The sequence below is a fragment of the Carassius auratus genome, chromosome 27 (assembly GCF_003368295.1).
Source record: "Carassius auratus strain Wakin chromosome 27, ASM336829v1, whole genome shotgun sequence".
Taxonomy (NCBI): Eukaryota; Metazoa; Chordata; class Actinopteri; order Cypriniformes; family Cyprinidae; genus Carassius; species Carassius auratus.
Window position 1 is genome coordinate 28412222 of NC_039269.1, and position 26834 is coordinate 28439055.

Consider the following 26834-nt stretch of genomic DNA (forward strand, 5'->3'; position numbering starts at 1 on the left):
TAGTGTTTATCCGAGGAGCACAGCTAAGGCAAGAGGACAGAAGAGCCAGGAGCGGCTTGCATATCAAGATTGTAAAATCTGGCAAATGTGGAGGGCGTGGACCATCCCGCAGCGTTGCAGATGTCTAAGAGGGACACACCTGCTAGAAAGGCCTTAGAGGCAGCCACACCCCAAGTAGAGTGAGCCTAGGCTCCCAAAGGAAGGGGAAGACGAGGGGCTCACCTCCACGCACAGCTTGGGCTCTGGAACCACACTTCTTGAGAGAGGCTGGACTCTCTACCACTCTGGAGTTGCCCATGGTGAGAGGCAGAGGGCTGGAGTGGGTTTGCTTATAGCCCCCCAGCTCAGCCACCATGTGTTGGAATTCTCCCCAGTGAACGAGAGGGTCGCTTCCCTGAACCTTCGAGTCGGGGATAGGCACTGTTGTTTGTGCCTACGGGACACCCTAGGCCGGAGGTTGATGATCGACTTTGTAGTCATGTCATCAGACCTTCGGCCATATGTCTTGGACACCCAGGTGAAGAGAGGGGCGGAGCTGTCAACTGATCACTGCCTGGTGGTGAGTTGGATTCGATGGCGGGGGAGGAAGCTGGACAGACTCGGCAGACCCAAACATACTGTGAGGGTCTGTTGGGAAGTTCGGCCGAGCCCCCTGTCAGAGAGATTTTCAACTCCCACCTCCGGCAGAGCTTCGACCAGATCCTGAGGGAGTCTGGAGATATTGAGTCCGAGTGGACCATGTTCTCCACCTCCATTGTCTCTGCGGCTGCTTGGAGCTGTGGCCGTAAGGTCTCCGGTGCCTGTTGAGGTAGCAATCCCCAAACCCGGTGGTGAACACCGGAAGTAAGGGATGTCATCAACCTGAAGAAGGAGTCCTATCGGGCCTGGATGGCTTGTGGGACTCCGGGAGAAGCTGACAGATACTGGCAGGCCAAGCAGACTGCAGCCCGGGTAGTTGTGGAGGCAAAAAATCGGGCCTGGGAGGAGTTCAGTGAGGCCATGGAGAAAGACTATCGGTTGGCCTCGAAGAGATTCTGGCAAACCGTTCGACGACTCAGGAGGGGGAAGCAGTGCTACCAACACTCTTTACAGTGGAGATGGGCACCTGTTGACCTCAACTGGGGATATCGTCGGGCGGTGGAAGGAATACTTCGAGGATCTCCTCAATCCCACCGACTTGTCTTCCATTGAGAAAGCAGTGGATGGGGACTCAGAGGAGGACTCGTCCATCACCCGGGCTGAAGTCACCGAGGTAGTTAAAAAGCTCCTCGGTGGCAAGGCACCAGGGGTGGATGAGATCCGCCCTGAGTACCTCAAGTCTCTGGATGTTGTGGGGCTGTCTTGGCTGAAATGCCTCTGCAACATCGCATGGCGCTGCCCTTTGTCACCAGTTCTGTTCAGAATTTTTATGGACAGAATTTCTAGGCGCACCCAAGGGCCGGAGAGTGTCTGGTTTGGGGACTATACGATTTCATCGCTGCTTTTTGCGGATGATGTTGTCGTGTTGGCCTCCTCAGACCAGGACCTTCAGCGTGCACTGGTACAGTTTGCAGCTGAGTGTGAAGCAGCTGGGATGAGAATCAGCACCTCAAAGTCCGAGGCCATGGTTCTCGGTCGGAAAAGGGTGGATTGCCCACTTGAGATTGACAGATGGATCGGTGCAGCTTCTGCAGTAATGTGGTCGCTGTACCAGTCTGTCATGGTGAAGAAGGAGCTGAGCTGTAAGGCAAAGCTCTCGATTTACCAGTCAATCTACTTTCCTACTCTCACCTATGGTCATGAGCTGTGGGTCATGACGGAAAGGACAAGATCCTGGATACAGGTGGCCGAAATGAGCTTTCTCCGTAGGGTGGCTGGGCGCTCCCTTAGAGATAGGGTGAGAAGCTCGGTCACTCGGGAGGAGCTCAGAGTAGAGCCGTTGCTCCTCCACATCGAGAGGAGCCAGCTGAGGTGGCTCGGGCATCTATTTTGGATGCCTCCTGGACGCCCTTTCCAGGGAGGTGTTCCAGGCATGTCCCACTGGGAGGAGGCCCCCGGGGAAGACCTAGGACACGCTGGAGGGACTAAGTCTCCTTGCTGGCCTGGGAACGCGTCGGGGTTCCCCCGGAAGAGCTGGAGGAAGCACCTGATGATTGATATAAGAGACCACCGATGTGTTGTCGGTGCACACCAACACATGACAGCCTTTCAGGTCTGGGAGGAAATATCTCAATGCTCAATACATTGCTAGCATTTCTAGACAATTGATGTGCCATGTCAGATGGCGACCACTCCACAGACCACGGGCAGGGTGCCCACTCATGACCGCACCCCAACCAGTGAGGGACACGTTTGTCGCTAGCATTACACTACGACCAAGAGCTCCCAGCACCAGGCCCTGATTCAAGAACCAAGGTTTCTTCCATATGTCTAAGGCACGAAGGCATCGCCGCGTGACCTTGATAGTTCATAATGGATTCCCCCTCGGGGAAAGTCCCTTGGTCTTGAGCCACCACTGAGGTAAGGATTGACTCGATCCAAGCAGGAGACAGACGTGCCTGCATCGTGGTCGAATCCCACACTATGCCTAGATAGGTGGTTCTCTGAACTGGAGAAAGTACACTCTTCTTGGAGTTCAGTCTCAAACCCAGCTCCCCCATATGGGCCACCTTCTGCTCTGATTGAGCTAAAATCAACCAATTGGGCCACCATCTGCTCTGATTGAGCTAAAATCAACCAATTGTCGATATAGTTCATATATACATTTCAAATATACATTTGACTAATATTCATAGGTAAGGATGTTCACTTTACTGCAAGTTTTGCTGAACATTCACAATTTATTATTTTATACTTTACTTACCAAAGGGCATATAAATGATTTGGGAAAACATTTTAGTAAAAAAAAGTGCAGGTGTCCAACAATATAATAATGGTTCTTACATGCTTACTCTTAACACATTTTCATGCAACCACAGGTTTTCTGTTGTAAACATTTTGCACAACCTAAATGGATTCCATGGCTCCTATATCTTCCATTTACTATGAAATAACATCTAACCTGCGTGGGGCAGACATCCGTGAGGTTAATGATTTGGCCTTGGAGCTGAAAGGTTTGAGATTGAATCTCAGGGTTAGTATGGAGTGTGAGTGAGGCCGGTCTTGTAGAATTACCGAGACGACTCTTTGTCTCTGCTCCTTAGTTCTTAATGCGGTTCTGGGCCTGAAACCGGTCATGCTCTGGGTAATTCATTAAAAGTGTGGAAGGTAAACATGGATAATGAAATACTTTTGCAAACACTCCTGCAAGCTTAGATGTTTTCAAACTGATATTGATGAAGTTTTGTGACAACCATCTACTGCTTAGATACCAAGAACAAGCCTGACAAGTGAGAAACACCAACTAAAACAAACATTCCCTTATGAAAGAAAAATATATTGCAGTATATTGGAAAATATCATGTAATATATTAGGCATATATTCTTATATATATTTATTTTTTCCAATATATTGCAATATATTGAAAGCGGCAATCATGTGTATATTTTGCAATATATTATATAATATATGTATCATCAATATATTATTAAATGTATTCAAATATATAAAATATTAGAAAATAAAAAGGGAAAATAATATTACAATATATCACAATATATTTTAAGAAATATATTGGTAAATATATTTTCCTTTCGTAAAGGTTTATACTACTGAAATATTACATTTTTGTTTTCATTCTAAATGCAAACACAAACCCAAACAGTGTTGACTTTCAAAAACTCCACAGTTATGAAGTAGTCTGAAGTTTTCGGATGATGTAATGATGATTATATCAAATTAATAATAATAATAAAAATAATAATAATTTAATTGGATATAGTTAATGTGACGAGAATGGCGCAAGGCCGGTGGAGTTAATGAGAATGGGCGACACCTGCGCCACACACCGGTCTCGAGTCCCACGAAGGAGCTCCAGAAAGATAAAAGGAAGAGTGTCACCAGTGTTGGACGAGGACCAGGCCTGGATTTTATTTTGTGTTTTGGTTCTATTTATGCGCAACAGTCACCCATGAGAGGCTGTCATGCTGTTTGTGTTTATTTTGTTATTAAACTTTTATTTAAATGTTTTCCGGTTCCCGCCTCCTTTTTTCCAAGACTACGAACATTACAGTGTTACATTGGTGCCGAGACTCGGGAGAAAGGAGGGACATGCTCGCGAAGAATCTGAGGTGCCATTGAGCATGGTGGAGCAGTCTGCCACCATGGACACTCAAGACGGTGGGCTGGAGTGAGTTGAGGGTTATCCAGTGCCAATGCCAGGCACCGCAGAATTTACCCAGCTGGTGGGGGGCAGAGTGGGAGTGTGTCTGGGAACCTGAACAATATATATATTTTTTCTTTTTTCTCCTCTCTTTCCCTCTCTAGTCTCTGTCTCTCGTCATCCTTCCATCTCCGTTTCTCACACCTCGTCTGTCTGTCCATACCCCTAGGTATGATTCCCTAGAAACGCATGTTCAAGATGTTTGAGCAGTCCTGCAACGTCAAATGGAGCACTGGCTGTATGCAAAAAGGGAGAAATGTGAGTTCCATCAGACAAAAGTGTCCTTCCTGGGCTACATCATCAGTGCTGAGGGGGCCGCCATGGATGATAACAAGGTTCAGGCAGTTTAAAACTGGCCACAACCAAAGACTGTAAAGGAACTGCAATGGTTTCTGGGCTTTGCCAATTTCTACAGGCGCTTTATCCATTTTGGGATCGGAGCCATCCTGTAACAATGTCAGGGCAATCCTCCCAAGCTATTCCCCTGTGCCTATTATTCACGTAAACTGAAAGCAGTCGAAAGAAACTATGACGTGGGTTATCGAGAGTTGCTGGTAATGAAGGCGGCCTTTGAGGAATGGAGGTATTGGCTAGAGGGCACTAAAGTTCCTTTACTGGTACTCACCGATCACCTCAACCTGGAATATATTCACTCTTCCAAACGACTTAATCCAAGGCAAGCCTGATGGTCACTATTCTTTTCATGCTTCAACTTTAAAGTCATCTACCAACCAGGGTACATGAACTGTAAAGTGGATGAATTATCCCGATTGCATGACTCGTCACCTTCTCTGAGAAGCAGCGACAAAGCCATTATCACGCCAACTCTGATTGTTGCACCAGTTCAATGGGACATTATCACCAAGATCACTGAACCTCAGGTCAACGATCAACCACTGCCAAACTGCCCCAATGATCAAACTTACATGCCAGCTGATCTTCGACAACGGGTTTTGCATCTGGTACACAATTCCCCAAGCTCAGGACACCTCGGGATCACAGTTTCAATCCAGCTGGTGTCCAAGTGCTTCTGCCTAACCGTGGATGGCGAAGAGGTGTACCCGGTCAGAGAGATTCTGAATTCCCGATGCATTGTGCTGCAGTATCTGGTCGACTGGGAAGGATATGGCCCAGAGGAAAGGTCCTGGGTGAACGCCCATGATATCCTGGATCCCACACTCACTCTTGAGTTTCATCAAGCTCATCCAACTCAACCCGCAACTCGCCCCCGTGGAAGGCCGTGCCGTCGGACTGCCCCTCGCATCTGGAGCCCTTCACAGGCTCTGTCATGAATAAGACCTCTGTGGCTCTCTCCGATGGACACCGGAGGGTACCCTCACCTTAGTTTTAACATAATCATCGACATAACATCTCCATTCCTTCCATCATGGAATGAGGGTTTTTTATGTAACCAAGATGTTCTTTAAGCCTCTGGAGTCGATTCCGGCGGATATGCGTGTTGAGGCATCTTCTTCTGATAACCCTGAAAATAACTTAAATTACACTTTCTTACAGATAAGAGCAATACATCAATTAAATCTGTAAAGGGTCTACTTTTATTTTTATACAGACATAATAACAACAAAACTTTGTGCATTTATAAAATAAAGATAACAAACAAGGTGCACTGTCTGCAACCTTGGTCTGCGCTGATCTTCATTTAGAAACTCGTCATTAAAATGTAAAAACTGTAACTCCATGAATACTCAACGAAGAGACATGAGAGATATATCTATAGAAAGCTTGACATGTTTACTTTTAAACTGAACAGTGGTACCGAAAACAAATATTCTGTGATAAAGTAATCCATATGAAAACAATTTGATGTTTTTCATGTCCATTATATCTAATGCAACCATGCCCACATGCTGAACGCGCTATTGAGATTATAATGTTCCACGTGAAGCTCACAGCTTGTAAACGTCCACACAGAAAAACAAAGCAGCGAGACTGTTCTTTTTACAGTTTGCTTTGCGCTGAGAGGAATAAGATATAATTCACCTCAAGAAGATGCGCTGAGGATTACCTCAGGGTTTGAGTTTTGGATTTCCTCAGAAAAAAAAGAATGAAGCGATTAATCCAGCAGAGATCATAAACATGTGTAAGTCTCTTTTTATTTATTTATATACTATACTTACTAGTTTACACATAACTTGTACACATTTTACTAGTTAGACTTTTTCCAAACCATAATTTCTGACTAAATGTATAATCAAGTGAAACTGTCAGGGATCTAGGAAGGAGGACCCAATTGCAGTGTGAGGTAATAAGGGTTTGACAACAGACTGATACAAGAGGGTAGTGAAGGGCACAAGAGATACCACAACTGGAACACGGTAAAAAGACACAGCTAGGGAAGGCCACTGGGACAGCTTCAGAAAACAACTGGCAGAATACTTTGGCAACAGAGGGGGTGCAAGACCAGGCTGATGGAGAAGACCACACAAGGCACCATAGAGCAGAGCTCAGACACTTGTAGTCCACTGCCTTTGAAGCAGACCAAGTACCAGGTGGGTAGAACCACGGCAGGACGCACAGGGACAGGTCAGGAACTCTAACATAAGACTAGACAGGACAAAGCTCCACAAAAACACAATAAGCAAGGAATTATTACCAATTTAACCAACTTAGAGAATAGCAAACAAAACCAAGAAACAGGACTAGAAAAACTAAATAAATTTACAAAAAGGCAAAAACAAATAAATTACTAAAACAAGAAACGAGACAAGAACAGGGAACTAGACAGGACCAGACAAAACAAGGGCACGAGACCAACCAGGCAGGGAGACACAGGGAGACAGGCAGTGTCTGCGTGCACGTTTAAGGGAAATAGAATATAATCAAGGCTAATTCTATTGTCCCTAATCAACTGAACGAATTAGAGGATATATTTAAACCAAATTTAAAAAATGTAATTTTTTGTGAATTACTCTTAGATGAAAAATGCATGCGGTGTAAAATTAAGAGTGATGAAACCCTAAGAGTTTCTCCAATTTTTTTGCATTAGGAGCGGCTTTTTTCATTATGCTCTGTGAATACACTTTAGATTAGCGAACACTATTCTCTATTAACTAGGTGCTTATAAGCATGAATATAACAAGCATATTGGCTGTTTATTAGCACACATTAATGCCTTATTCTGCATGACCATATTTACATAACTCTACATTACTTAAAAACAGCTACAACTACTTTACTTACTATCAAGCAACAAATTTAATTAACGGTAAATATGTGTTTGCTGTTGTTGTTGTTTGGATTTTTACAAACAAACAACTGTGAAGAGTGTAAATGGAAGTTTTGATCACACATATACCCTTGTGCATTATAAGCACTAAGGCATACTCTGAACACAAACCGCACAATCAGGACACTCCTCTCTGAATGATATTCAAATCACATTTTTTATGGGTGACCTAATTAATCCAGATGTAGCCGCAGTGGAAACCCACTGACATTATTTACATAGCTGCCTGTGAAAAATGCACGTGTCCACAGTACCAAGCCACAAGTGTGTGATGTATTCCATCCGTGAACATAAGGAGCAGGCATTCGTATGGCGCCTGATGAGGTGCTCTTCCTGTGCTAAATGGTCTCCGTGGTATCTGGGAGAGTTCCATTAGAATGTCTTTAGCTTTAATGATGAATATAATTAAGTCAGGGTTCGTGTGGGTAAGTGTGAGGCTCAGTGGGTCTGTTTGTTTCAAGCATACTGCGTTATCCTTGGCACTGTGTGTGCGTACAGTTCTCCACACCTCATTCATGTGCGCACATGGAACGTCAATGTTGAGTTCCATCTCATGCATATTGCAGTTTTTGGAGACCTGTTGCGCTGTTAAAAATTCTTGTGTATTTACAGTCTGTCAAAGAATGCTTTATCAACTATGATCCTGTTGAAATAATGAGGCTACAAATATTATTATTTTTGAAAGGCGATCCATAATGTGACAGCACCACAGTGGACCAATGCAAAAAATGTGTGCAATGCTTGAGGAGGGCTTTTATTTTATTTTTTCTTCAGATGTGAAAGACCCCATTTGAAGTTTTGTGGATTTCCAAGTCTGTAGTTAAGTATCCTAAAAACTCACAACATATTTTTTTTAGCACATACGTACATTATATATATATATATATATATATATATATATATATATATATATATATATATATATATATATATATATAGGCTTTTAGCACTTAGAACTTTATAATTCATAACAGCACAAGTTAATTTTTGTACATTTATGTTGCATTCAACAAAGGACTCAACAAAGGACTGTAGAGAGTATTAGCATTTTCTCTTGGCAGAGAAGTTGAATAAGCATGATGAAAATATTAAACTGTTGACAAGTTTATAGCTAGCTATTGTAGTATATTAAATAATACTGTATGTACTAAGAAAATAAAACTTGTTGCATTGCATTAGCCAAGCATTCACATATGCACATTTATGTAAAGAATGTTTGGCGTCTGATCAGAAAATTTTCATCCACTTAAAAAAGACAAAAAGCAACAAAACGGTTAAAGACGTACATCTAGTGCATGTTAACATTGGGGGAAAAAGGGGGTTACAAAATAACTTATTGACATCTACAGCAGCATAGTTTTTAATAGTTTGTAAAATATCCACAGTGCTGGTTCACAATTAGTTTTACTCACTGAACCACCTCAGATAATCCTGTTTTGCAATATGTTTAGCCAATTCACTGGAAAGAAAGAACCGAATTACAAGAATGATTAATTCATGAATGATTGTCATTTCTGGTTCAGTCACCAGAAATACAGAATATGCATATAATAATATGCACATACAAATTTAAGGAAAATTTTCCACAGATCATTCAGAGCTCTCATGATACACACAGTGTAGAGCCATACAGCTGAACATCTCAATAACCATAACTGTGTATTTATTTATTTATTTATTTTTAAATAGGAGACTTTAATACTCACTATAAACCAACTTTGTCAGAAATATACAGTAGATAGAGGTAAATTATTTATTCAGGAAAAAAAGGCATAGATAGACACAGAATAGTAACAGTTAAGTTAAGAGACCAATTCTAACTAAGTTTCTTATTAACATGCATATTATTAGCATGTTGCCTGTTTATAAGTATTTAAAGGTGCATCTCAATAAATTATAATGTCATGGAAAAGTTCATTTATTTCAGTAATTCAACTCAAATTGTGAAACTTGTGTATAAAATCAATCCAATGCACACAGACTGAAAGTAGTTTAAGTCTTTAGTTATTTTAATTGTGATGACTTTGGCTCACATTTAACAAAAACCCACCCATAGGTGGAGGGTGAACCAACTCCAGGGTAAGGCTAAAAGCAGCCAAATCTATTAACTACAAACATCATAAACCTGTCTTTTTAGGCAAGAACCAGACATGGGTGTCATGTATAGACTAATAAAATATGTTTAATGGGACTGAATTTGCATTTAATGTGATTACAATTTAATTAAAATATCAGAAATTGATGACGTTTTCTTTCCAAGGTTATTCCATTGGCAAATAAATTATGTACAGAAATGACATTATCACTAACCTTGATCTATCGCACTTAAATGCCAAAAAAAAGTATTGTTATAATCACTGAAACTGTATACACTGCTAAATGAATCCCTTACATTGTACGTAGGCCTACATCTGCGCTTCGTTGTTTATGATGAGAGAAATCTCAGTCATTGAATGTGCGCCCATTCAACAAAGCATACGAGTTTCAGCGATGACTCATCTGGACATATTTGATTGGCCATTGCATCTCTAAGCTCAACAGTATCATGTGTGATTGGTTATAATGTGCAACACTGTAAAAACACCTAAAATGAAATAAGGTGCAACATAGTGCAAAAATTTGTTAGTAACAGACATAATAGTTTTTATTTGTTTGTGCAGGGGCATTTCTGTCCAAATTAGTGGCATTTTTGCAAAAAAAAAAAAAAAACCTGTGGGCAGGGGAAGGCTAAGCTTACACATGCTCCACCTATGAACCCACCAATTCAAGATCTCAACAAATTAGAATATGGTGACATGCCAATCAGCTAATCAACTCAAAACACTTGCAAAAGTTTCCTGAGCCTTCAACATGTTCTCTCAGTTTGGTTCACTAGGCTACACAATCATGGGGAAGACTGCTGATCTGACAGTTGTCCAGAAGATTATCATTGACACTCTTCACAAGGAGGGTAAGACACAAACATTCATTACCAAAAAAGCTGGCTGTTCACAGAGTGCTGTATCCGAGTATGTTAACAGAAAGTTGAGTGGAAGGAAAAAGTGTGGAAGAAAAAGATGCACAACCAACCAAGAGAACCACAGCCTTATGAGGATTGTCAAGAAAAATCGATTCAAGAATTTGAGTGACCTTCTCAAGGAATGAACTGAGGTTGGGGCACAGATTTGTCAAGGAATTTGGCTACAGTTGTCGTATTACTCTTGTTAAGCCACTCCTGAACCTCAGACAATGTCAGAGGTGTCTTACCTGGGATAAGGAGAAGAAGAACTGGACTGTTGCCCAGTGTTCCACAGTCCTCTTTTCAGATGAGAGCAAGTTTTGTATTTCATTTGGAAACCAAAATCCTAGAGTCTAGAGAAGGGTGGAGAAGATCATAGCCCAAGTTACTTGAAGACCAGTGTTAAGTTTCCACAGTCTGTGATGATTTGGGGAGCGATGTCATCTGCTGGTGTTGGTCCATTGTGTTTTTTGATAACCAAAATCATTGCAACCATTTACCAAGAAACCTTGGAACACTTCATGTTTCCTTCTGCTGACCAGCTTTTGAAGATGCTGATTTCATTTTCCAGCAGGATTTGGCACCTGCCCATACTGCCAAAAGCACCAAAAGTTGGTTAAATGACCATGGTGTTGGTGTACTTGACTGTCCAGCAAACTCACCAGACCTGAACCTCAGAGAGAATCTATGAGCTATTGTCAAGAGGAAGATGAGAAACAAGAGACCAAACAATGCAGATGAGCTGAAGACCACTGTCAAAGAAACCTGGGCTTCCAGACCACCTCAGCAGTGCCACAAACTGATCACCTCCATGCCTCGCTGAACTGAGGCAGTAATTAAAGCAAAAGGATCCCCTACTAAGTATTGAGTACATGTGCAGTAAATGAACATACTTTCCAGAAGGCCAATTATTTTTTTAATGTAAGGGGGGAAAAATGCCATTAAGAACAAAACTTAGGTCGCACCACAGGGGCCTATTGTGCACTACCCCACCGCCTCAAAAAACATTTTTCTAAAGGCCATAGGCCATAATGACTATAATGTTATATTAAAATGTTCATGCTGAAAAATTTGGGATGCACTAGGCTTCCTGTTTCAGCCGCATATATGAAAATACAAAAATGGTGTGCACATCCCAAACATCCAATTAGGACGCAGGTGCAAGACAACTAAATGATATAGACAAATAAAGAAGTGAAGTCTGAACACTGAAAACTACTGCTCCAGAGGAATTTAATCAAGTAACGTTTCGACCTTCAGGTCTTCATCAGCCGCATATATGCCCATTTAAAATGAACGCACTTTAGTACAATGCAAATACATTAAAGGACTAGAGATATGATGACTAGTTGCCAATAAGCATTGTTATGGTGCAAAAAGTCAAACTTCAGAGGCTTGTCATCAATAACTTGTGATTAATCAAAAACTAAAACTGAAAAAGAAATCATAATCCTGATACTTTCTTGATTGATAGCTTCTTGTATTTGGTACATACGTCTGCTATGTCCAGTGTTCGGGGGGGAACGAGTTACAAAGTTGGTATAGCCTACTTATCACAACATTGTCAATCACATCGTCAATCGAAAACGCGAATTTATTAAAACGTCTCGCTACCGAACTACCTACAGTAGCTTAATTTGTGGAGGACGAAGAAAAAGCACTCATTTGGTAAATGAGCCAGTGAGAAATAATAAGTTTTAAGTAGGGTCCAGTGCCTTTTCAATACTTTTAAAACGGTACAGGCTCCTAAACGGTGCCTGAACCGATACTTTAAAAAAAAGAACCACAAAAAAACTATGGATACCTTTAAAGAACATTACAAATATTTAAAATAAATCCATAGCTTGTTGTGCAAGTTGTGCTTCCCTTAATCTAAGGCTAATAAATGTATTTCACAATCTGGGTCATTATTTAATACAAAACCACACATAATGTTTCTACTGTATCTCTGCCACTCACTCTGATATTTAGTTAAGATGAGTGCTGTCTGTCACTGTCTTAAATCAGTTCTGTGAATTACTGTATGGTCATTCCTTATAAAGTAGCAACAATGTCGTTTTTAAAATACAGTATTGTGCAAAAGTCTTATGGAAAAATTAGTATTTTCTCCCCAAAAAGGGTTTTAAGCCAGTTATTTATATCTTTTGCTGTAGTGTGTCAGTAGAAAATATCAATTTGCCATTAATTTTAATAATAATCTAGTGCGATTTTGAATGCACAAGCAGTCTGACAACGGCAAAATGAATGTTTGGAAATGTAAACTGATATTTTATACTGACACACTACAGCAAAATATATAAATAACTGTCCGAACACCATTCTTTTAAGTGAAAATACTAACGTGTCTAAGACTTTTGCACAGTAGTGTATGTATAAAGTACGTATGGTTAAATTAAGTATATTTAAGTAAGTGTAATTAAAGGATGTGTTCGTTCATATGTGTTAAGGGTTAGATTTTCGCAGGAGAAAACGGCTGTAGTGTGATGAGCGAAAACTTTACAGATGAGAAACCGACTGCTACCTCGTGACCTTTTGTAAACTGTATTTATGACAAAGAACTGCACAGATATGGATATTCTAACAATCTATCGATAAACACATACCTTGTGTCCTCTATTTTTTAAGTGCGCATGCGCTGCTCCGTTCGCGGTCTGCGCCTCTGCGGATTGAAGAGCGCGCTGAAAGACGGGAGGAGACCGGTCTGACGCTGGTTTCATGTGAAATTTAAGCGAACTGACTCTGAGGCGATCGGATACCGGTTCCATACCCAACCCTACTTTTAAGAAATATATTTTTTGATAAACGAACCCAAAACTGTCTGTCCTGGCTGGACTGTGATGTGATTTGTGTCACGTGCAGGTGCGATGGATCGCGTACAGACCAATAGGGTGTCGGAATGGTATATGTTTATACTTCTCATCCAACCACAATCAAATTCACTACATCCGGATGGCGCGATTTATCTGGATAGGTTTTTTTTTTTTTTTTTTTTTTTTTTGAATGATGACAAGCCGTAATGAAAACAAGCCGAAAATTAAATAGCAGTAACGAAGCAATTTTTAAAATGTAAGGAGTAGAAAGTACAGATACTTGCCTGAAAATGTAAGGAGTAGAAGTAAAAAGTCGGCTGAAAAATAATCACTCAAGTAAAGTATAGATACCCCAAATTTCTACTTAAGTACAGTAACGAAGTATTTGTACTTCGTTACTTGACACCTCTGCTTATTACTGCTCAATATGTGATCTGCTGCAGATTTAAGTGCAGTGACAACTAAATAAAATGTGCCACCAGAAAACAATCCACTTGTTCTGTGTGTGCAACAACGACACTGAAATCAGTTCATAATTGCTGAACTTTACAGCATTGACAATTATATTTTATTTCCTATTTATTACTGTAAAGCTGCTTTGAACAAATGCTATCATGACAACTCTCTGAGGGTTTGGTATGGTAATCACAATGTTAATGTGATTGTTCTGAGAGGAATAGATCTGCTACGTTGATGAGAAGTTCATCTTCTTCCCTGACCACAGGAAGGTGTCCACTACAGCGAGCCTGTACCTGATCAGAGACTGTCTGCAGAGCAGACGCTTCCTCAAGAGCTGAGCAAACACACAAGAGACGTGCAAAGAGGGAAAATAATACAGATTAGCAAAGGGAAAGAGAAAAGACAGATGACATCAGATACGTCAGCTAAAAGAATGGATTTGAAATGAAATGCAAAAAAATATGGAAGAAAAAGGGAATGTGAGAAGCCTGTATAGAAAAAAAAGAAAGAAAAAAACAGTTCAGGTAATCTGAAATAAGGAGTTGATTGGCCAGAGATCCAACTAACGACTATAATATACTCCAGCAAGATGTTTGTTTTTATGTTTGTTTTTATTTACCGAAGGGTTTCTACAAGGCAGTAATTTTTTTCAACAAAATTAGAATTTTATATTTTTTTTTAATAAAATGTTTAGATGACAAATTTTCTTAAAGCACTGAAAGTAATTTTCCGTCATGAAAAACTTTTTTCTAATTTTGTCTAATTTTCGTGCAAACCAGAACACATGAATAAATGTGATGAAGAGCTTGCCAAAATGGATGTGAGGCTATATTTCCTCATTGCTTTAGCGTATTCAGAACAATCTTGGTTTGCGTTATAATAACCATGACCTAACTTGCACGGTTTTAGCACAGCGCCACCTAGTGGTAGGATGATATGGAAAAATTTACGTTAGACATGTACCAATAATCTGTAATACGATATATCACGGTAATGAATATGCACAATATTGTTATCGTGGGCACTTCTAAATACCCTGAATAATTTTATATTTCAAATTATTCAGAATTTGGGATGCATTTTAAGGAATTATTTTCTCATCGAAATGCACAACACCGCTTGCAATGTGAAAGACGCATGCACACTCTGATGTAAACAAGCATGCAAGCACATGGCAGAGCGCTTGAGAGACACTTTCACACTCAAACTGCAGAAATGCAGCCGTTATCCCAGAAACCCTGGAAGCAAAGCAGCTGCACTACTTTCTGTTTCTGAAAAGTGTTTAACTTATTTAAACAGCAATTCGGATTTTTGTGTTTGCTACAGCACCAAATACTTTAATATTTAGACAATTTATTTTCAAACATTTTTACATTTTAATCTGGACTAAAACATGCCCTAGGTATTGTTTGAAAGTGTTTTGATTCTTTATTGTTCGGTCACACTCTACATTAGGGCTTCATTAGTTAACAGTTGTTAATTCATTAGTTAATATTCATATACATTCATTAATCTTAGGTATTCCAATATTTAATAACACAATGTTAAAATCGAAAGTTGCAACTGTGTTATTTAAGACTTGCATTTTTAACAAAGATTACGGCTGGCCTACTGTGGCAGAGACCAGGAAGATTAACATCAAGGGGTTTATTTTATAACACAATGAGGAACACAGGCAGGTTCACACACATAGACACAATGGTTGACATTCAATACCGGACAAACACTAACTGAAAGGACTAGGGCTTTTAATAACGAGGGATTAAGGAGAAACACCTGGAATCAAATTAATAATCAACATGAGGACAAAAACTGGGTCACTGATCTCACAATCAAAACGTACATATTTAGACGTAAAATTAAAACTGTCCAATACGTATGTGCCTTTACGTATTTATAGTGTCGTTTACGTATTATCTGGACGTAATTACAGGTTCAATACGTATCTAAATTTATGTAAAAACAACCTCAAATATGTAAAGATAGAACGTGTTCTCTGACCAGTCAATTATCCATAGAAATTTGCTCATGAAGCTGCTTTTCAATGCGTATCTGATTAATTTTTTAATATTTATGTATATTTTCCCTTTTTATAATTTTTTTTTATAAATGTAAGATCCCTATACCCCACCCGAACCTAAACCTACCCATTTTATACAGAATGTTAAAAGAATAAAACATAATAAAACAATTTTAGTAAAAATATAATATTAAAACGTTATTTTGTGCCACTAACGTTAATCCTACATCTACCCCTAAACCTACCCATAACCATTTCTTAAAACTACATAACGTTACTGTTATAAATAAACAAATAACAGACAAACAAACGTAACGTTAATCATTTATTTTTTTCAAAAATATCAAAAGTGGTACCAAAAGTAGTTGAAATGATAATGAGTTCCAGTCGCAGTCCTCTCTGGAGGTAATCGTTTTTATAGGGTACAGAGAAGAATTTAATTTATTAATCCGTGAAATTATGTATCTGTATTCTCTCCGTGAAGGCGCATTGGCGCAGTACCAGTACTGATTTCTAGTGTTTCAAAAGACGAAATGTCGCAATCTGTGACGAATTAGGTGAGAACCAATGAGCGTTCGATATCAGTGCCGTAAACCAAGTCGTGAAGCACTGGCGCTATTTTCAAATTCGAATCATAACCAGGCGGCAAGGAAGTTGACCGGAAGTGGAAGTCGGCTGGGGGCTGCCATATTGTAGCAGAACTTCATTTGCGTTAGCATTCCCATTGACTCCCATTCATTTTGGCGTCACTTTGACGGCGAATAACTTTACATCTGAGCCGTTTAAAGACTCCGTTTGTCCATTATTTATTTCTAAAGATACACGACAATGTATAAAGAGCTCAATTACCTTTTATGTTACATTATGGCCCCGTATAAACAGTTTTTGTAAAAAATAGGCTAACGATTGTTTCATAACCACTCAACTCTCTGTCGCATTACCGTACAGACAGGAGGAGAAGCTCGCAGGCAATTAACTTAATATGGCGTACTGGCGTTACATTTTAAAATACTATACAAAATAATTAATCAGAATACTTACTCCTGCTCACTCACGACAAAGAACTCCCCGCTCAAGCTCACCGTCTCTGCAAGATTAACGATGGCAGTTTGCACGCACAGCTACTAGAAGATTTACATCTGTCAGACAGGTTGCTGACGTCGTTAAGTTTAGTTTGAGTCTGCGCGTCAGAAACGGAAGTGCTAAAAAACGCTAAAAATGGGCTTTACTTGTCTCAATTGAGTTCCAATGGGGTTGCTGTGTCCATTTCTTTTACTGTCTATGATCATAACGAGCACAGGCTTAGACTGTGACAGTCGCTGTTGCTGAGAATGAAGATGAAGATTGATTGATAAAGGGCTGAATTTGGATATGTTCCTTGCAAACATCTGGATTCTAAAGATATGGAGTACAGCAAACAAATAAAATGGACGTGATTTGTAATTTTATGCTGTGCTTTTGTGTATCTATGGTTGTATTGCATAGAAATGTTATTTCCTATTAATGAGTAAACTGCTTTCAATAAAAACATGTATTGATATGACAATTAAATACAACAGATTTAAATCATTAAAGCCACGATTTTAATAATAATACATGGGAATTCATATACATTGACATATACATTGTTTTTTTCGCTGCTAACACGTAACTATTTGTACGTTTTACTGCTATTAATACGTCAGAATTGTACGTTTTTATGTGCATGAAAACGTAAGTAAATGTATGTGTGGTAGAACCACAATTAACGTAAAAATACACACGTATTCTCATGAGATCACGTTGCATTATGACAACACTTTTTTGCAACTAAATTTCAATATCATGATAATAATAACGTTTACCATGATAAATGCTTTAGCAATTATAACAACATTAAAATTTTCTAACCGCGTTTCCTTAATTGACATTTTTGATTAAAACTTCTGAACAGTTTGACCAAACATCAAAACCGATCATTTTAGATTTAGTGCAGCATACAGAGGTCATCCATACCCAAGATCCCCAATATTGGCCATTTTGGGAATCATTTTTTATTAGTTTTGCCTATTGTCATGAAACTAATCTTGATAGATTCTTTGGATCATGTTGAAAGCATTAATGACAATTATGCCATAATTGGCTGGACTTGCAATTTAGATGTTATTATGTTAAAATTTTTTTTTTTTTTTTTTTTTTGAATCCTCATAGAGAATTGCGCCAATTTTTGTGAAAATCAAACCAGATCATCTTTAGACCATGCAAAACTTTTTTTTTAGTTACCACACCAACGAATCTGATGGCACGATACCACAGTACATCTAAGGCTGTATCTCTGCAAAGCTTTGACATAATTACACAATTATTATTATTTTTTATTTATTTTTTTTTATATTAATTTGTCTGTATATGTTAACTAACTATTCACATCAGTGTACTGCATGTCTGTATTAATTAATTTACGTAAAATAAATAGTTTATTGCACTGGGAATTTTACACTATGGGATAATGTGAACTTAAAAGACCAAAATAACAGACTAAATCAAAGAAGATGGTCACAAATCAGACAATAACATGATCAGATCTCTATTATCTGAAAGCAGGCTGTTTATCACTTACCTCCCGGCACCTCCGTGAGTTCGTTGAGGGGGGGCACCGTCTCCAGTGTGTTGGCATACGTTTTCGCTGCTTGTCTTTGTACGTTTCGAGCCTCTATCTCTTTTTTCGTTCGTGGAATTCGGCATTTGAAGATGCAGCACAGTGTTATTACTGTGAAATGAGGAAGAAAGCTGTGAAACATTTGAAAGAGAGTTGTCCTTCACAGCAGGCAGCATCTGTTTGTTCTGTAATTGATATTTTGCTCTGGGGGAATTTCATTAAATCGCTTAATGTTATTCACTATGTGTAAATAATTAAGGGTCTATTCAAGTGAATTCTGAATTCAAATATAGGCATAGCTTGGCATTTTAGAGAGGTCACCCACAAAAAGGAAAATTCTGTCTTCATTTTTTCACACTCATGTCAATAATAATCTTTATAAATAACGTGAGCTATTTCTTCTGTGGAACACAAAAAGAGGGATTCTGAATAATATACTGGTTGCTCTTTTCCATGCAGTTACTGTGAGTTTTTGAGCTTCAGAAACAATACTGCATAGGTTTCATTAAAGTTTTAAAACATAGTCTATACAATTCTTTTGAAGTTAAAGTGCTCTTTTTGTCACTTTGGAGCTTGACAGCCCCGGTGCTCACTTTTATTATACTGAAAAGAGTGGCTTAATATACCTTTTGTGTTCCAAGCATGAAAGAAAGAATATGGGAATAATAGAGTGAAAAACAGTTATAGTAAATAATGGATTTTTCTTTTAGACACTTACTAATTGCTAGGATGAACATGGAGAAAATGCCTATAACCTGCCATAATCGAAGACCCCAAAACACCACAGTTTCTGAAGTGACTGGATCTGGCTTTTTTGGAGGGTCTGTTGGCAGAAGCTGCAGGGATAAAAGAAAGAAAAAAAATATTAATGTTTTTTTTTTCTGCATCTCTTGCAATATCCAGGTAATTGCACCACTGAAATGGTGACAGTAGCGGTGATTAAGAACCACAGTAAGATTTGAAACTACCACTTTCACATGGTGATCACAGTGGAAAGGAGAGAGGAAGAAACACTTGAAACTGTAAATTGCTTGCAGTACATTTTTAGGCATAAAGATGAGGAAAGTGGAAGCAAGTGTCAAAATAAAAATAAAAGGAGAGAGATTCTAAGCTAGCATCCAGATGCATTTGGAAGGATCTATGGATATGTTTCAGTAGCAACCTGTTTATGTAGTTTCAGGTAAAAAAAAAAAGAAAAAAAGAAAAGAAAATCATTTTTAATCTGTGTTTTTAATTTTTATTTAGCTATTTTTCTGCGTTTTATATGTTTTATATTGTTTTTAAATCATTTAATCATGGGGTTTCGTGGAATATTTGTCTTTATGGATAAGATATCAGAAAATAATATCTCAAGGTTTTATGGGATGTATCTTATTGTAAAGCAGTCAGGTGCTGAGCACTGAAACATATGCAACTTGAAGATTTAATCTAACAATTTTTATTTTTTACATGTTTGAAATTGAAAGATAATGGGGATTTATGATTATTAAGATTAAATCTTCCGTTCAGAAATGTAGCATTTGTTTTTCTAAAAATACACTATACACTTGAAACTATTCCAGCAGAAAATGCTGTGTTACATTATCCTTTAAAATCAGGAAATCTTTCTTATTATCAGAAAAATTTAATTAGTAGTGTTGCTTAATGAACTGTGCCTTTATTCAAAGTATGCTCACATTTCTTGAAAAGTGGGATGGGATTTTATAATATGTGACATAAATATTTCAACAAACTTGCTGTCTGCACAGCTGTCTTTACTGCAAGTTTGCAGAAGAGCAAACAAAAACATGCATTTACAGCATTTGAAATGTTTTACTGATCGATTACAGATCAATCCTGTGATCATTATCATTATCAGGTCCTTAAAAAAAAAAAAGTGTTTCTAAACTTTTGAATACTTAACTCCAGCATTGACAGGTTCAGGAGACCTTCAGGCTTCATGTGTGACAGACAGTAGCTTTAAGATGAAAATGTGTTGCTTTCGTTTAAATAATTCAGTATTTATGTCATACAGTACAAAGCATTGGTGAAAGTTTGTGTTCAGGGATTCGGTCAGTTTTGACACATTGATGTGTTGTCCACGTTCTTCCACACAGGTTATCACTCCTTATCTGATTTGAATCTGCACTCCTACACTAATATACCTGCAGACAAACGTAATTTCACCTGTCCCCAGTCCTCAGGCCTGAAGGTCATATTGCCCTGCTAATAAAACTAAGGTCCTTAATACAAAGCTTTTAACTGAAGGAAGCAGTGCATTGTCTTCATGGGAACTGTATTGTCCACTTCAAAATTCATGTGGTTGGTTATACAATGGCTGTCTTTGTGATCTAAAATATATCTTCCAGTTTGTCACCTCAAGACATCTTGGAGAACAGATCCTACTAGTTCTGGTGGTTTCAAGCAGATGATGGTCTTGTATGTTGAGATGTACCAAATCTGCCAAGGAGTTACATGCCCTTTTGACACATGCATATAACAAGTACTGTATAGTGCATCCATAAACAGATTTAAGTTTGAGAAGGTGGAAAGTATAACATGAATATAGTGATGTACATGGTGAATGTTCTGACACCTGTATTGTATCCAGTGTTTGCACAGTGCACACACAACTCTATAGAGAGAATGACTGCCAGCTCACTTTTTGAGGCCTGCTGGTTCCATAATGTTGTTTTGTTTTTCAATGGAGATTTAAAAAGTGTTATAAAGTCATGTATCAAAACCAAACAGCAAGAAGATGATTGAAATCATTATATACTTTTATTTTATGCACAAAAATGTATGATCATGCAGAACATGTGCTTTGCCTGAATGCACTGTAAGTCGCTTTGGATAAAAGTGTCTGCTAAATGCATAAATTAATAATTTTATTTTAATTTATAAGTGCTAATAATCAGCCAATATGTTAATAATAGGCGTACTAATAAGTAACTAGTTAATGGTCAGAATGGGTCCCTATACTAAAACATAAGTTGAAATAACGCAAACTGGTGGCTTCAACAAAAGCATGTATCATCTATTGACAGCCTCAGAACTCACAGCACAGGTCTGTATTTAAAGTTTTACAAGTTATTGTTAAATATATATCTCCCTATGAAGAAAATAAGCAGCATTTTTCATTTCTGGCACCCGACTGTTGTGCTCTGTTGTGTTCAGGGCTGCGCTTCCCAAAAGCATCCTAAACCTAAGTTGATCGTAGCTCCATTGGTGGCAATGGCTCTACGGCATACTCTCAATGCCTTTGGGAAACGCAGCCCTGGTTGCTGGCTGATTACTTGCTGAACGAAATCAATAAAGCCAATTATTTTTAATGTAGCGTGAAGTGTTTGTTCAAATCTCTAACCCCGTGTGTCACCAAAAGCAGTAGTGATGTTTGCCTTAGCAAAAACAAAAAAACAAACAAACAAAAAAAAACACACTAATTAGTATTGACTTATACCATTAGTATTTAGTATTGACTGATTAACATTAGCATTGATATTTTTGCTAGATAAAGGGTAACATTTCCATCAGTGAGGCTGAAGATAGCAGATGTCCCTTCGGCTAAAAGTGAATTACTATTGATGTTTCAGTCTTATTCAATATACCCTGAGGTTTTAACATGGTCGCCTGCTATGGCACATCAATAGTCAGTGTGCTGAAAGCTCATTCAGATATTCATAGCTTGGCATCTGTGTTTCTCCAGTTTACTTCACATGTATGCAAGCTGCATAGATGCTTTGTGGATACAATGTGCATGTATATACTGTACAAAGAAAAAGCCCCGGAGCATAGATTTAAATGTCTGATCGATAGATCAATATCTCAACCAGAGAATGAGGGGAAATCCTTTTTATTTCACACACTGTGTAATATCAGCAAAGCAGAGTACCTCAGGGATCTGTACTGAGCCCGTTCCTGCTGAGAATTAGAAATGCCTTTTACTACTCCCTGTATGACTAACCAAGTCCTTTCGGTTAATCAGAGATTCATGGCCTCTACATTGATAAATTTATTACATTTAATTTTGATTCAGTATTAAATACTTTCAGCTAAAACCAAACAGCATAGTTCCAGTCAACGAGAAACATCTCAAAGGTATTTTACAGTAACATATTCTCCCTCTCTCTCTCTCTCTCTCTCTCTCTCTCTCTCTCTCTCTCTCTCTCTCTCTATATATATATATATATATATATATATATATATACACATATATATGAAAAATACAACCTGGCTGTTCAAGTATAATGGGGAAATTTCCGCTGTTTTTCTTTTACAAAGAATTTAGTCTCTTGCACAGTAAACTATGCATGTATTTTAATTGCAATGATGTCATAATACTTATAGACTATGAATTTACATTAAATGTTGGTGGTTAGCTATCATATATGTCGTGTTGAATGATAAAGATTTGGCTGAAATCTAATTTAGTGTAATTTCAAACCCTGGAATTATTAAATAACAACACCAATAATTATAATGATTCAATTATCTCAGTTACATGCCACCTCTGTCTGCCCAACTGCGCCAATTAACTTTTCAATATAAAATAAAATGAAATAAAAATAATACCCTCCAAATCGACATGATTTTTTAAATCTAATGTACAATACACTAAAATCAGTTCTGTATTATTTATTTCATATGATGTTTATACGTTGTTCAAAAATCAGACTATAATTATTAAATAGATTTGTTTCAATGTACTTTTTTTATTATTTTATTTATTTATTTATTTAAATCTGTGTTCAAGAGAAATAGCAATTTGCTATCTTACACATCTTATTCAAACATGTATTTATGTAGTTTAATTTGGCATCTACTCTAAACTTGACAGTAATTGTGAATTTTGGTTTTTATTTGTGAAGCAAAAAATTAATCTTAACTGGTATATACAGTCCTTCTGTTTTTGGTTTGTAAATGAAAAAAATATATATCGTTTTTGAAAACAAACAAAAAGATACTGTAAAATTTCAGCATTAAGGCAGAAAAGCATGACCTGTTAGATGTAAGGATTTGTTGGGTCCTTCAGTGTTGCTGACAGCCAATCAATCATGAGATGCAATCGTTATTGTGAGTGGCACAGACTGTTCTGAGAGTTCAGCTGGCAGTAGATCACATATTGATATATTTCTTTGTAATGTACTTCATCATGTCCCTTCTCTTCTGTCCTCTAGAGAAATAACATTGACTCGTATTTGATGTACCATCCTTAGCAAGTCTATAGACAAACAGCAACCGAACATATCAGACACTGTCTGCTCATCCATCATGTGCACTGTACAATGCATTACACTTAGATTCATGTATAGTGTATTGCATAGCATGAAGACAATTCAAACAGAGAATGCATTGTTATTTTCTCATGTTTAGCACTTGTTCTTCTAGCATGACATGATCTAACACGACATGACTGATATAATTGTGTGTCTTGTAATACACATATTCCCTGCAGATGAGAACAAATCTCTATGATCATGGCATTTTTATGTGTCTATAAATATAAATGAAAGTTATCCTGTTTTCCTGAGTCCACCGGAACTTCAAATGTACCCGAACCATATTTGTATTCCTTAAGCTGTTTTATGTTGGAGTTAAACATTGTACCAGCAGAGAAAATTGGAGGCACCTGGATAATTGACCCTTTAATGAGTGTTTAATTAGCAGTGGGAGTAGGAAAACGGTACGTCTGACACCTGCTGTTAAAGTCGACTAAAAAGAACCCTGTAGTATTATCAGTGCTTACCAGAAACTTTAAGTACAACCGATGTTGTATTTGCATGATGTTGTATTGGCAGAGGCATTTAACATGTCTTGTGGTTCACCTGGACATTTGTTTGTTGCAAATTTACAGACAATGAAATTGAGATGTTTATTTGTTGGGGTGATATTGATGTCAACCGACAACAAAGATTTCCTTCTCAATTAGCTTAACTGCACAAGTTTGATAGTTAATACAATCTTTCAAAACAAATTGCATTCATTATATACTTTTATTTTCTTCAATAAGAAGGAACTATATAAAAGATAAAAAATGCTGGCCCTCATAGCTATCAAAGTTGGCCATCCGTGCTATAGAGCACGCACTTTATTAATATCCGAGGACACCCCTAGTCCAAACGTTCACTGCTATTTATTACTTCACATTGTCTGACATGAATATCCCATTCTTTCAAACAGACAGCAGCGATTCTACAATGAGTTGCATCTGAGAGATTGAGAATACTCAAATTGAACATTTCTGTTGTTTCAGGTTTCAAGATCCTAGGTTTATGCTTATTGTCATATTATACATTTTGCATTCTGCTGTTTTAGTTCATACAATAATACATTTATTTCAGTCCCCTACTGAAGAAAAAAAAACATAATTTGTAATGGTTTTACTGGTTATAATGAAATTGTGTTGGTTTTAATGGAAACTATAATGGTGCCTGTTGGTCTCTACTGTTAATTGATCATCTTCTGTTGGTGGCTTTTGTTAACATCATTAAATCCTAATGTAATATGTCCCAACAAACCGAAAGGTTGGTGGTTCAATCCCCGGCTCCACCTGACCAAGTGTCGAGGTGTCCTTGAGCAAGACACCTAACCCCAGCTGCTCCTGATGAGCTGGATGGTGCCTTGCATGGCAGACACCGCAGTCGGTGTGTGAATGTGTGTGTGAATGGGTGAATGTGAGGCAAATTGTAAAGCGCTTTGGATGGCCATGTGGTCTGTTGAAAGCGCTATATAAATGCAGTCCATTTACCATTAGTTGATTAGCGTGTGGCACCAGGTGTCTTCAATATTGAACCTTTTCACAATATTCTAATTTCCTGAGATACTGAATTTGGGATTTTCCTTAGTTGTCAGTTATAATCATCAAAATTAAAAGAAATAAACATTTGAAATTTATCCATTCTGTGTGTAATGAATGAATATAATATACAAGTTTCACTTTTTGAATGGAATGAGTGAAATAAATCAACTTTTTGATGATATTCTAATTATATGACCAGCACCTGTAATATTAAGTGCATGTGCACGTGTAACATGGACACCTTAAAATAAAGTGTTACCTCATGGTCTGAAGTTACTATGTTGTGTAACTCATTTGTTCCTGTGTAGTGGTTCATTAATGAAAGAACAGTATTATAAAGTGTTACCCATATCTCTAAAAGTAAGTAATAGTAATAGCCAGCACTAATAATTCTGCTAGGGGCAGCATTGTCGTATAGAAGCATACAGCAGGTATTATCTTTTGTGACTAATGTCCTTCAGAGGTGAAGTTTCAGATCCAAAGATCCAAATCCTCTATTCCAGTACATCTTTCAGCATTTTGAGTTAAAAAAATCACCTGTTCAAAACAAAGATAGTCGCAACAATGGTGCAGTTTAGGAGCCATAACTTCTAAGCAGCTCTTACCTCTGGGTCTGGTATCTGTGCAGCGGCGTTGAAGACGTGGTGTGATATCAACACAGCCGTCACGCTCATCAGCAATGGGACGAGGGTAGGCGGTTGATGCCTAGGCCCCTCCATCCCCATTTTCCCTCTTCTTCTCCCACGTCTCATCCCTCCCCCTGCTGCTTCTTTCTGGCCAGAAAACTGTGCAGGATCACAATGATGCAGGTGATTGATAGAGGTACAGCGTGAAACAGCCACCAGCTCCTCTACATGAATGCTGCTCTGGTCTCTTGTTGTCTTAATGTCTCCAAACAGAGATACTGTGCTCTCTGCCTGAGCCCGGCCCAGAGAGCCAGCCGCTCGGCTAAAGGCCATTAATTAATTAATAGCCCCGGTGTCGTTTACAGCCCTGCTGCCCGGTGAACAGAGAGGTTACAAGAGTCGTGGGGGGAAGGGAGTTACACGGAAAGAGGATCACAGGAAGTTGTACCACTGAGATAAGGACAATTTACTCACGGCAAAAGTTTAATGGAAAAGGCAGCCTTTTTTTTTTTTTTTACATTGGCTCATTGGAAAATCATTACTATTTATACTTTTTTTTTTTTTTTTTGCACAAACTACCTATGCTGTACATACGATTCAGTGCAGTTTCCAGCTGAAAAGAACTCTAGTGGCAGTAAAATACCAACTACGTTTATTCTTTTTCACATAAAATATGAGTAGAGGACAAATGATCAATAAGTTATTTTAGCATGGTTTCCTGCACAACACATACGGCAGAAAAAAAAAAAAAAACTTCGCTCATTGTGCTAAAACTCTACACACAAGTAAACATCACACAACACTGGGAAATATACCATTCACATCTGTGTCAAATTGAAGCTCTACTGTCAAAACCTAAACTCTGCTATCACAACATAACATTCCTTTGTCAAAATGTAACTCTGATGACAAAATGACACATACTTTAATCTTATGCATACACTTTTAGATCAGCGG

General features: G+C 38.2%; 1 protein-coding gene across 1 annotated transcript in view; it reads right to left on the reverse strand.

The window, feature by feature from the left end:
- The window catches only part of tmie (transmembrane inner ear), a 28748-nt gene extending 2343 nt beyond the window's left edge, over positions 1-26405 (reverse strand). Inside the window, exons 1-3 of the mRNA XM_026207009.1 lie at positions 25857-26405; positions 19192-19309; positions 18435-18584 (exon numbers count right to left, since the gene is read on the reverse strand). Of these exons, the coding sequence (XP_026062794.1) occupies positions 18435-18584; positions 19192-19309; positions 25857-26210 (622 nt within the window). The 5' untranslated portion in view covers positions 26211-26405. The remainder of the gene's footprint in view (positions 1-18434; positions 18585-19191; positions 19310-25856) is intronic.
- Between the last annotated feature and the right edge of the window lie 429 nt (positions 26406-26834).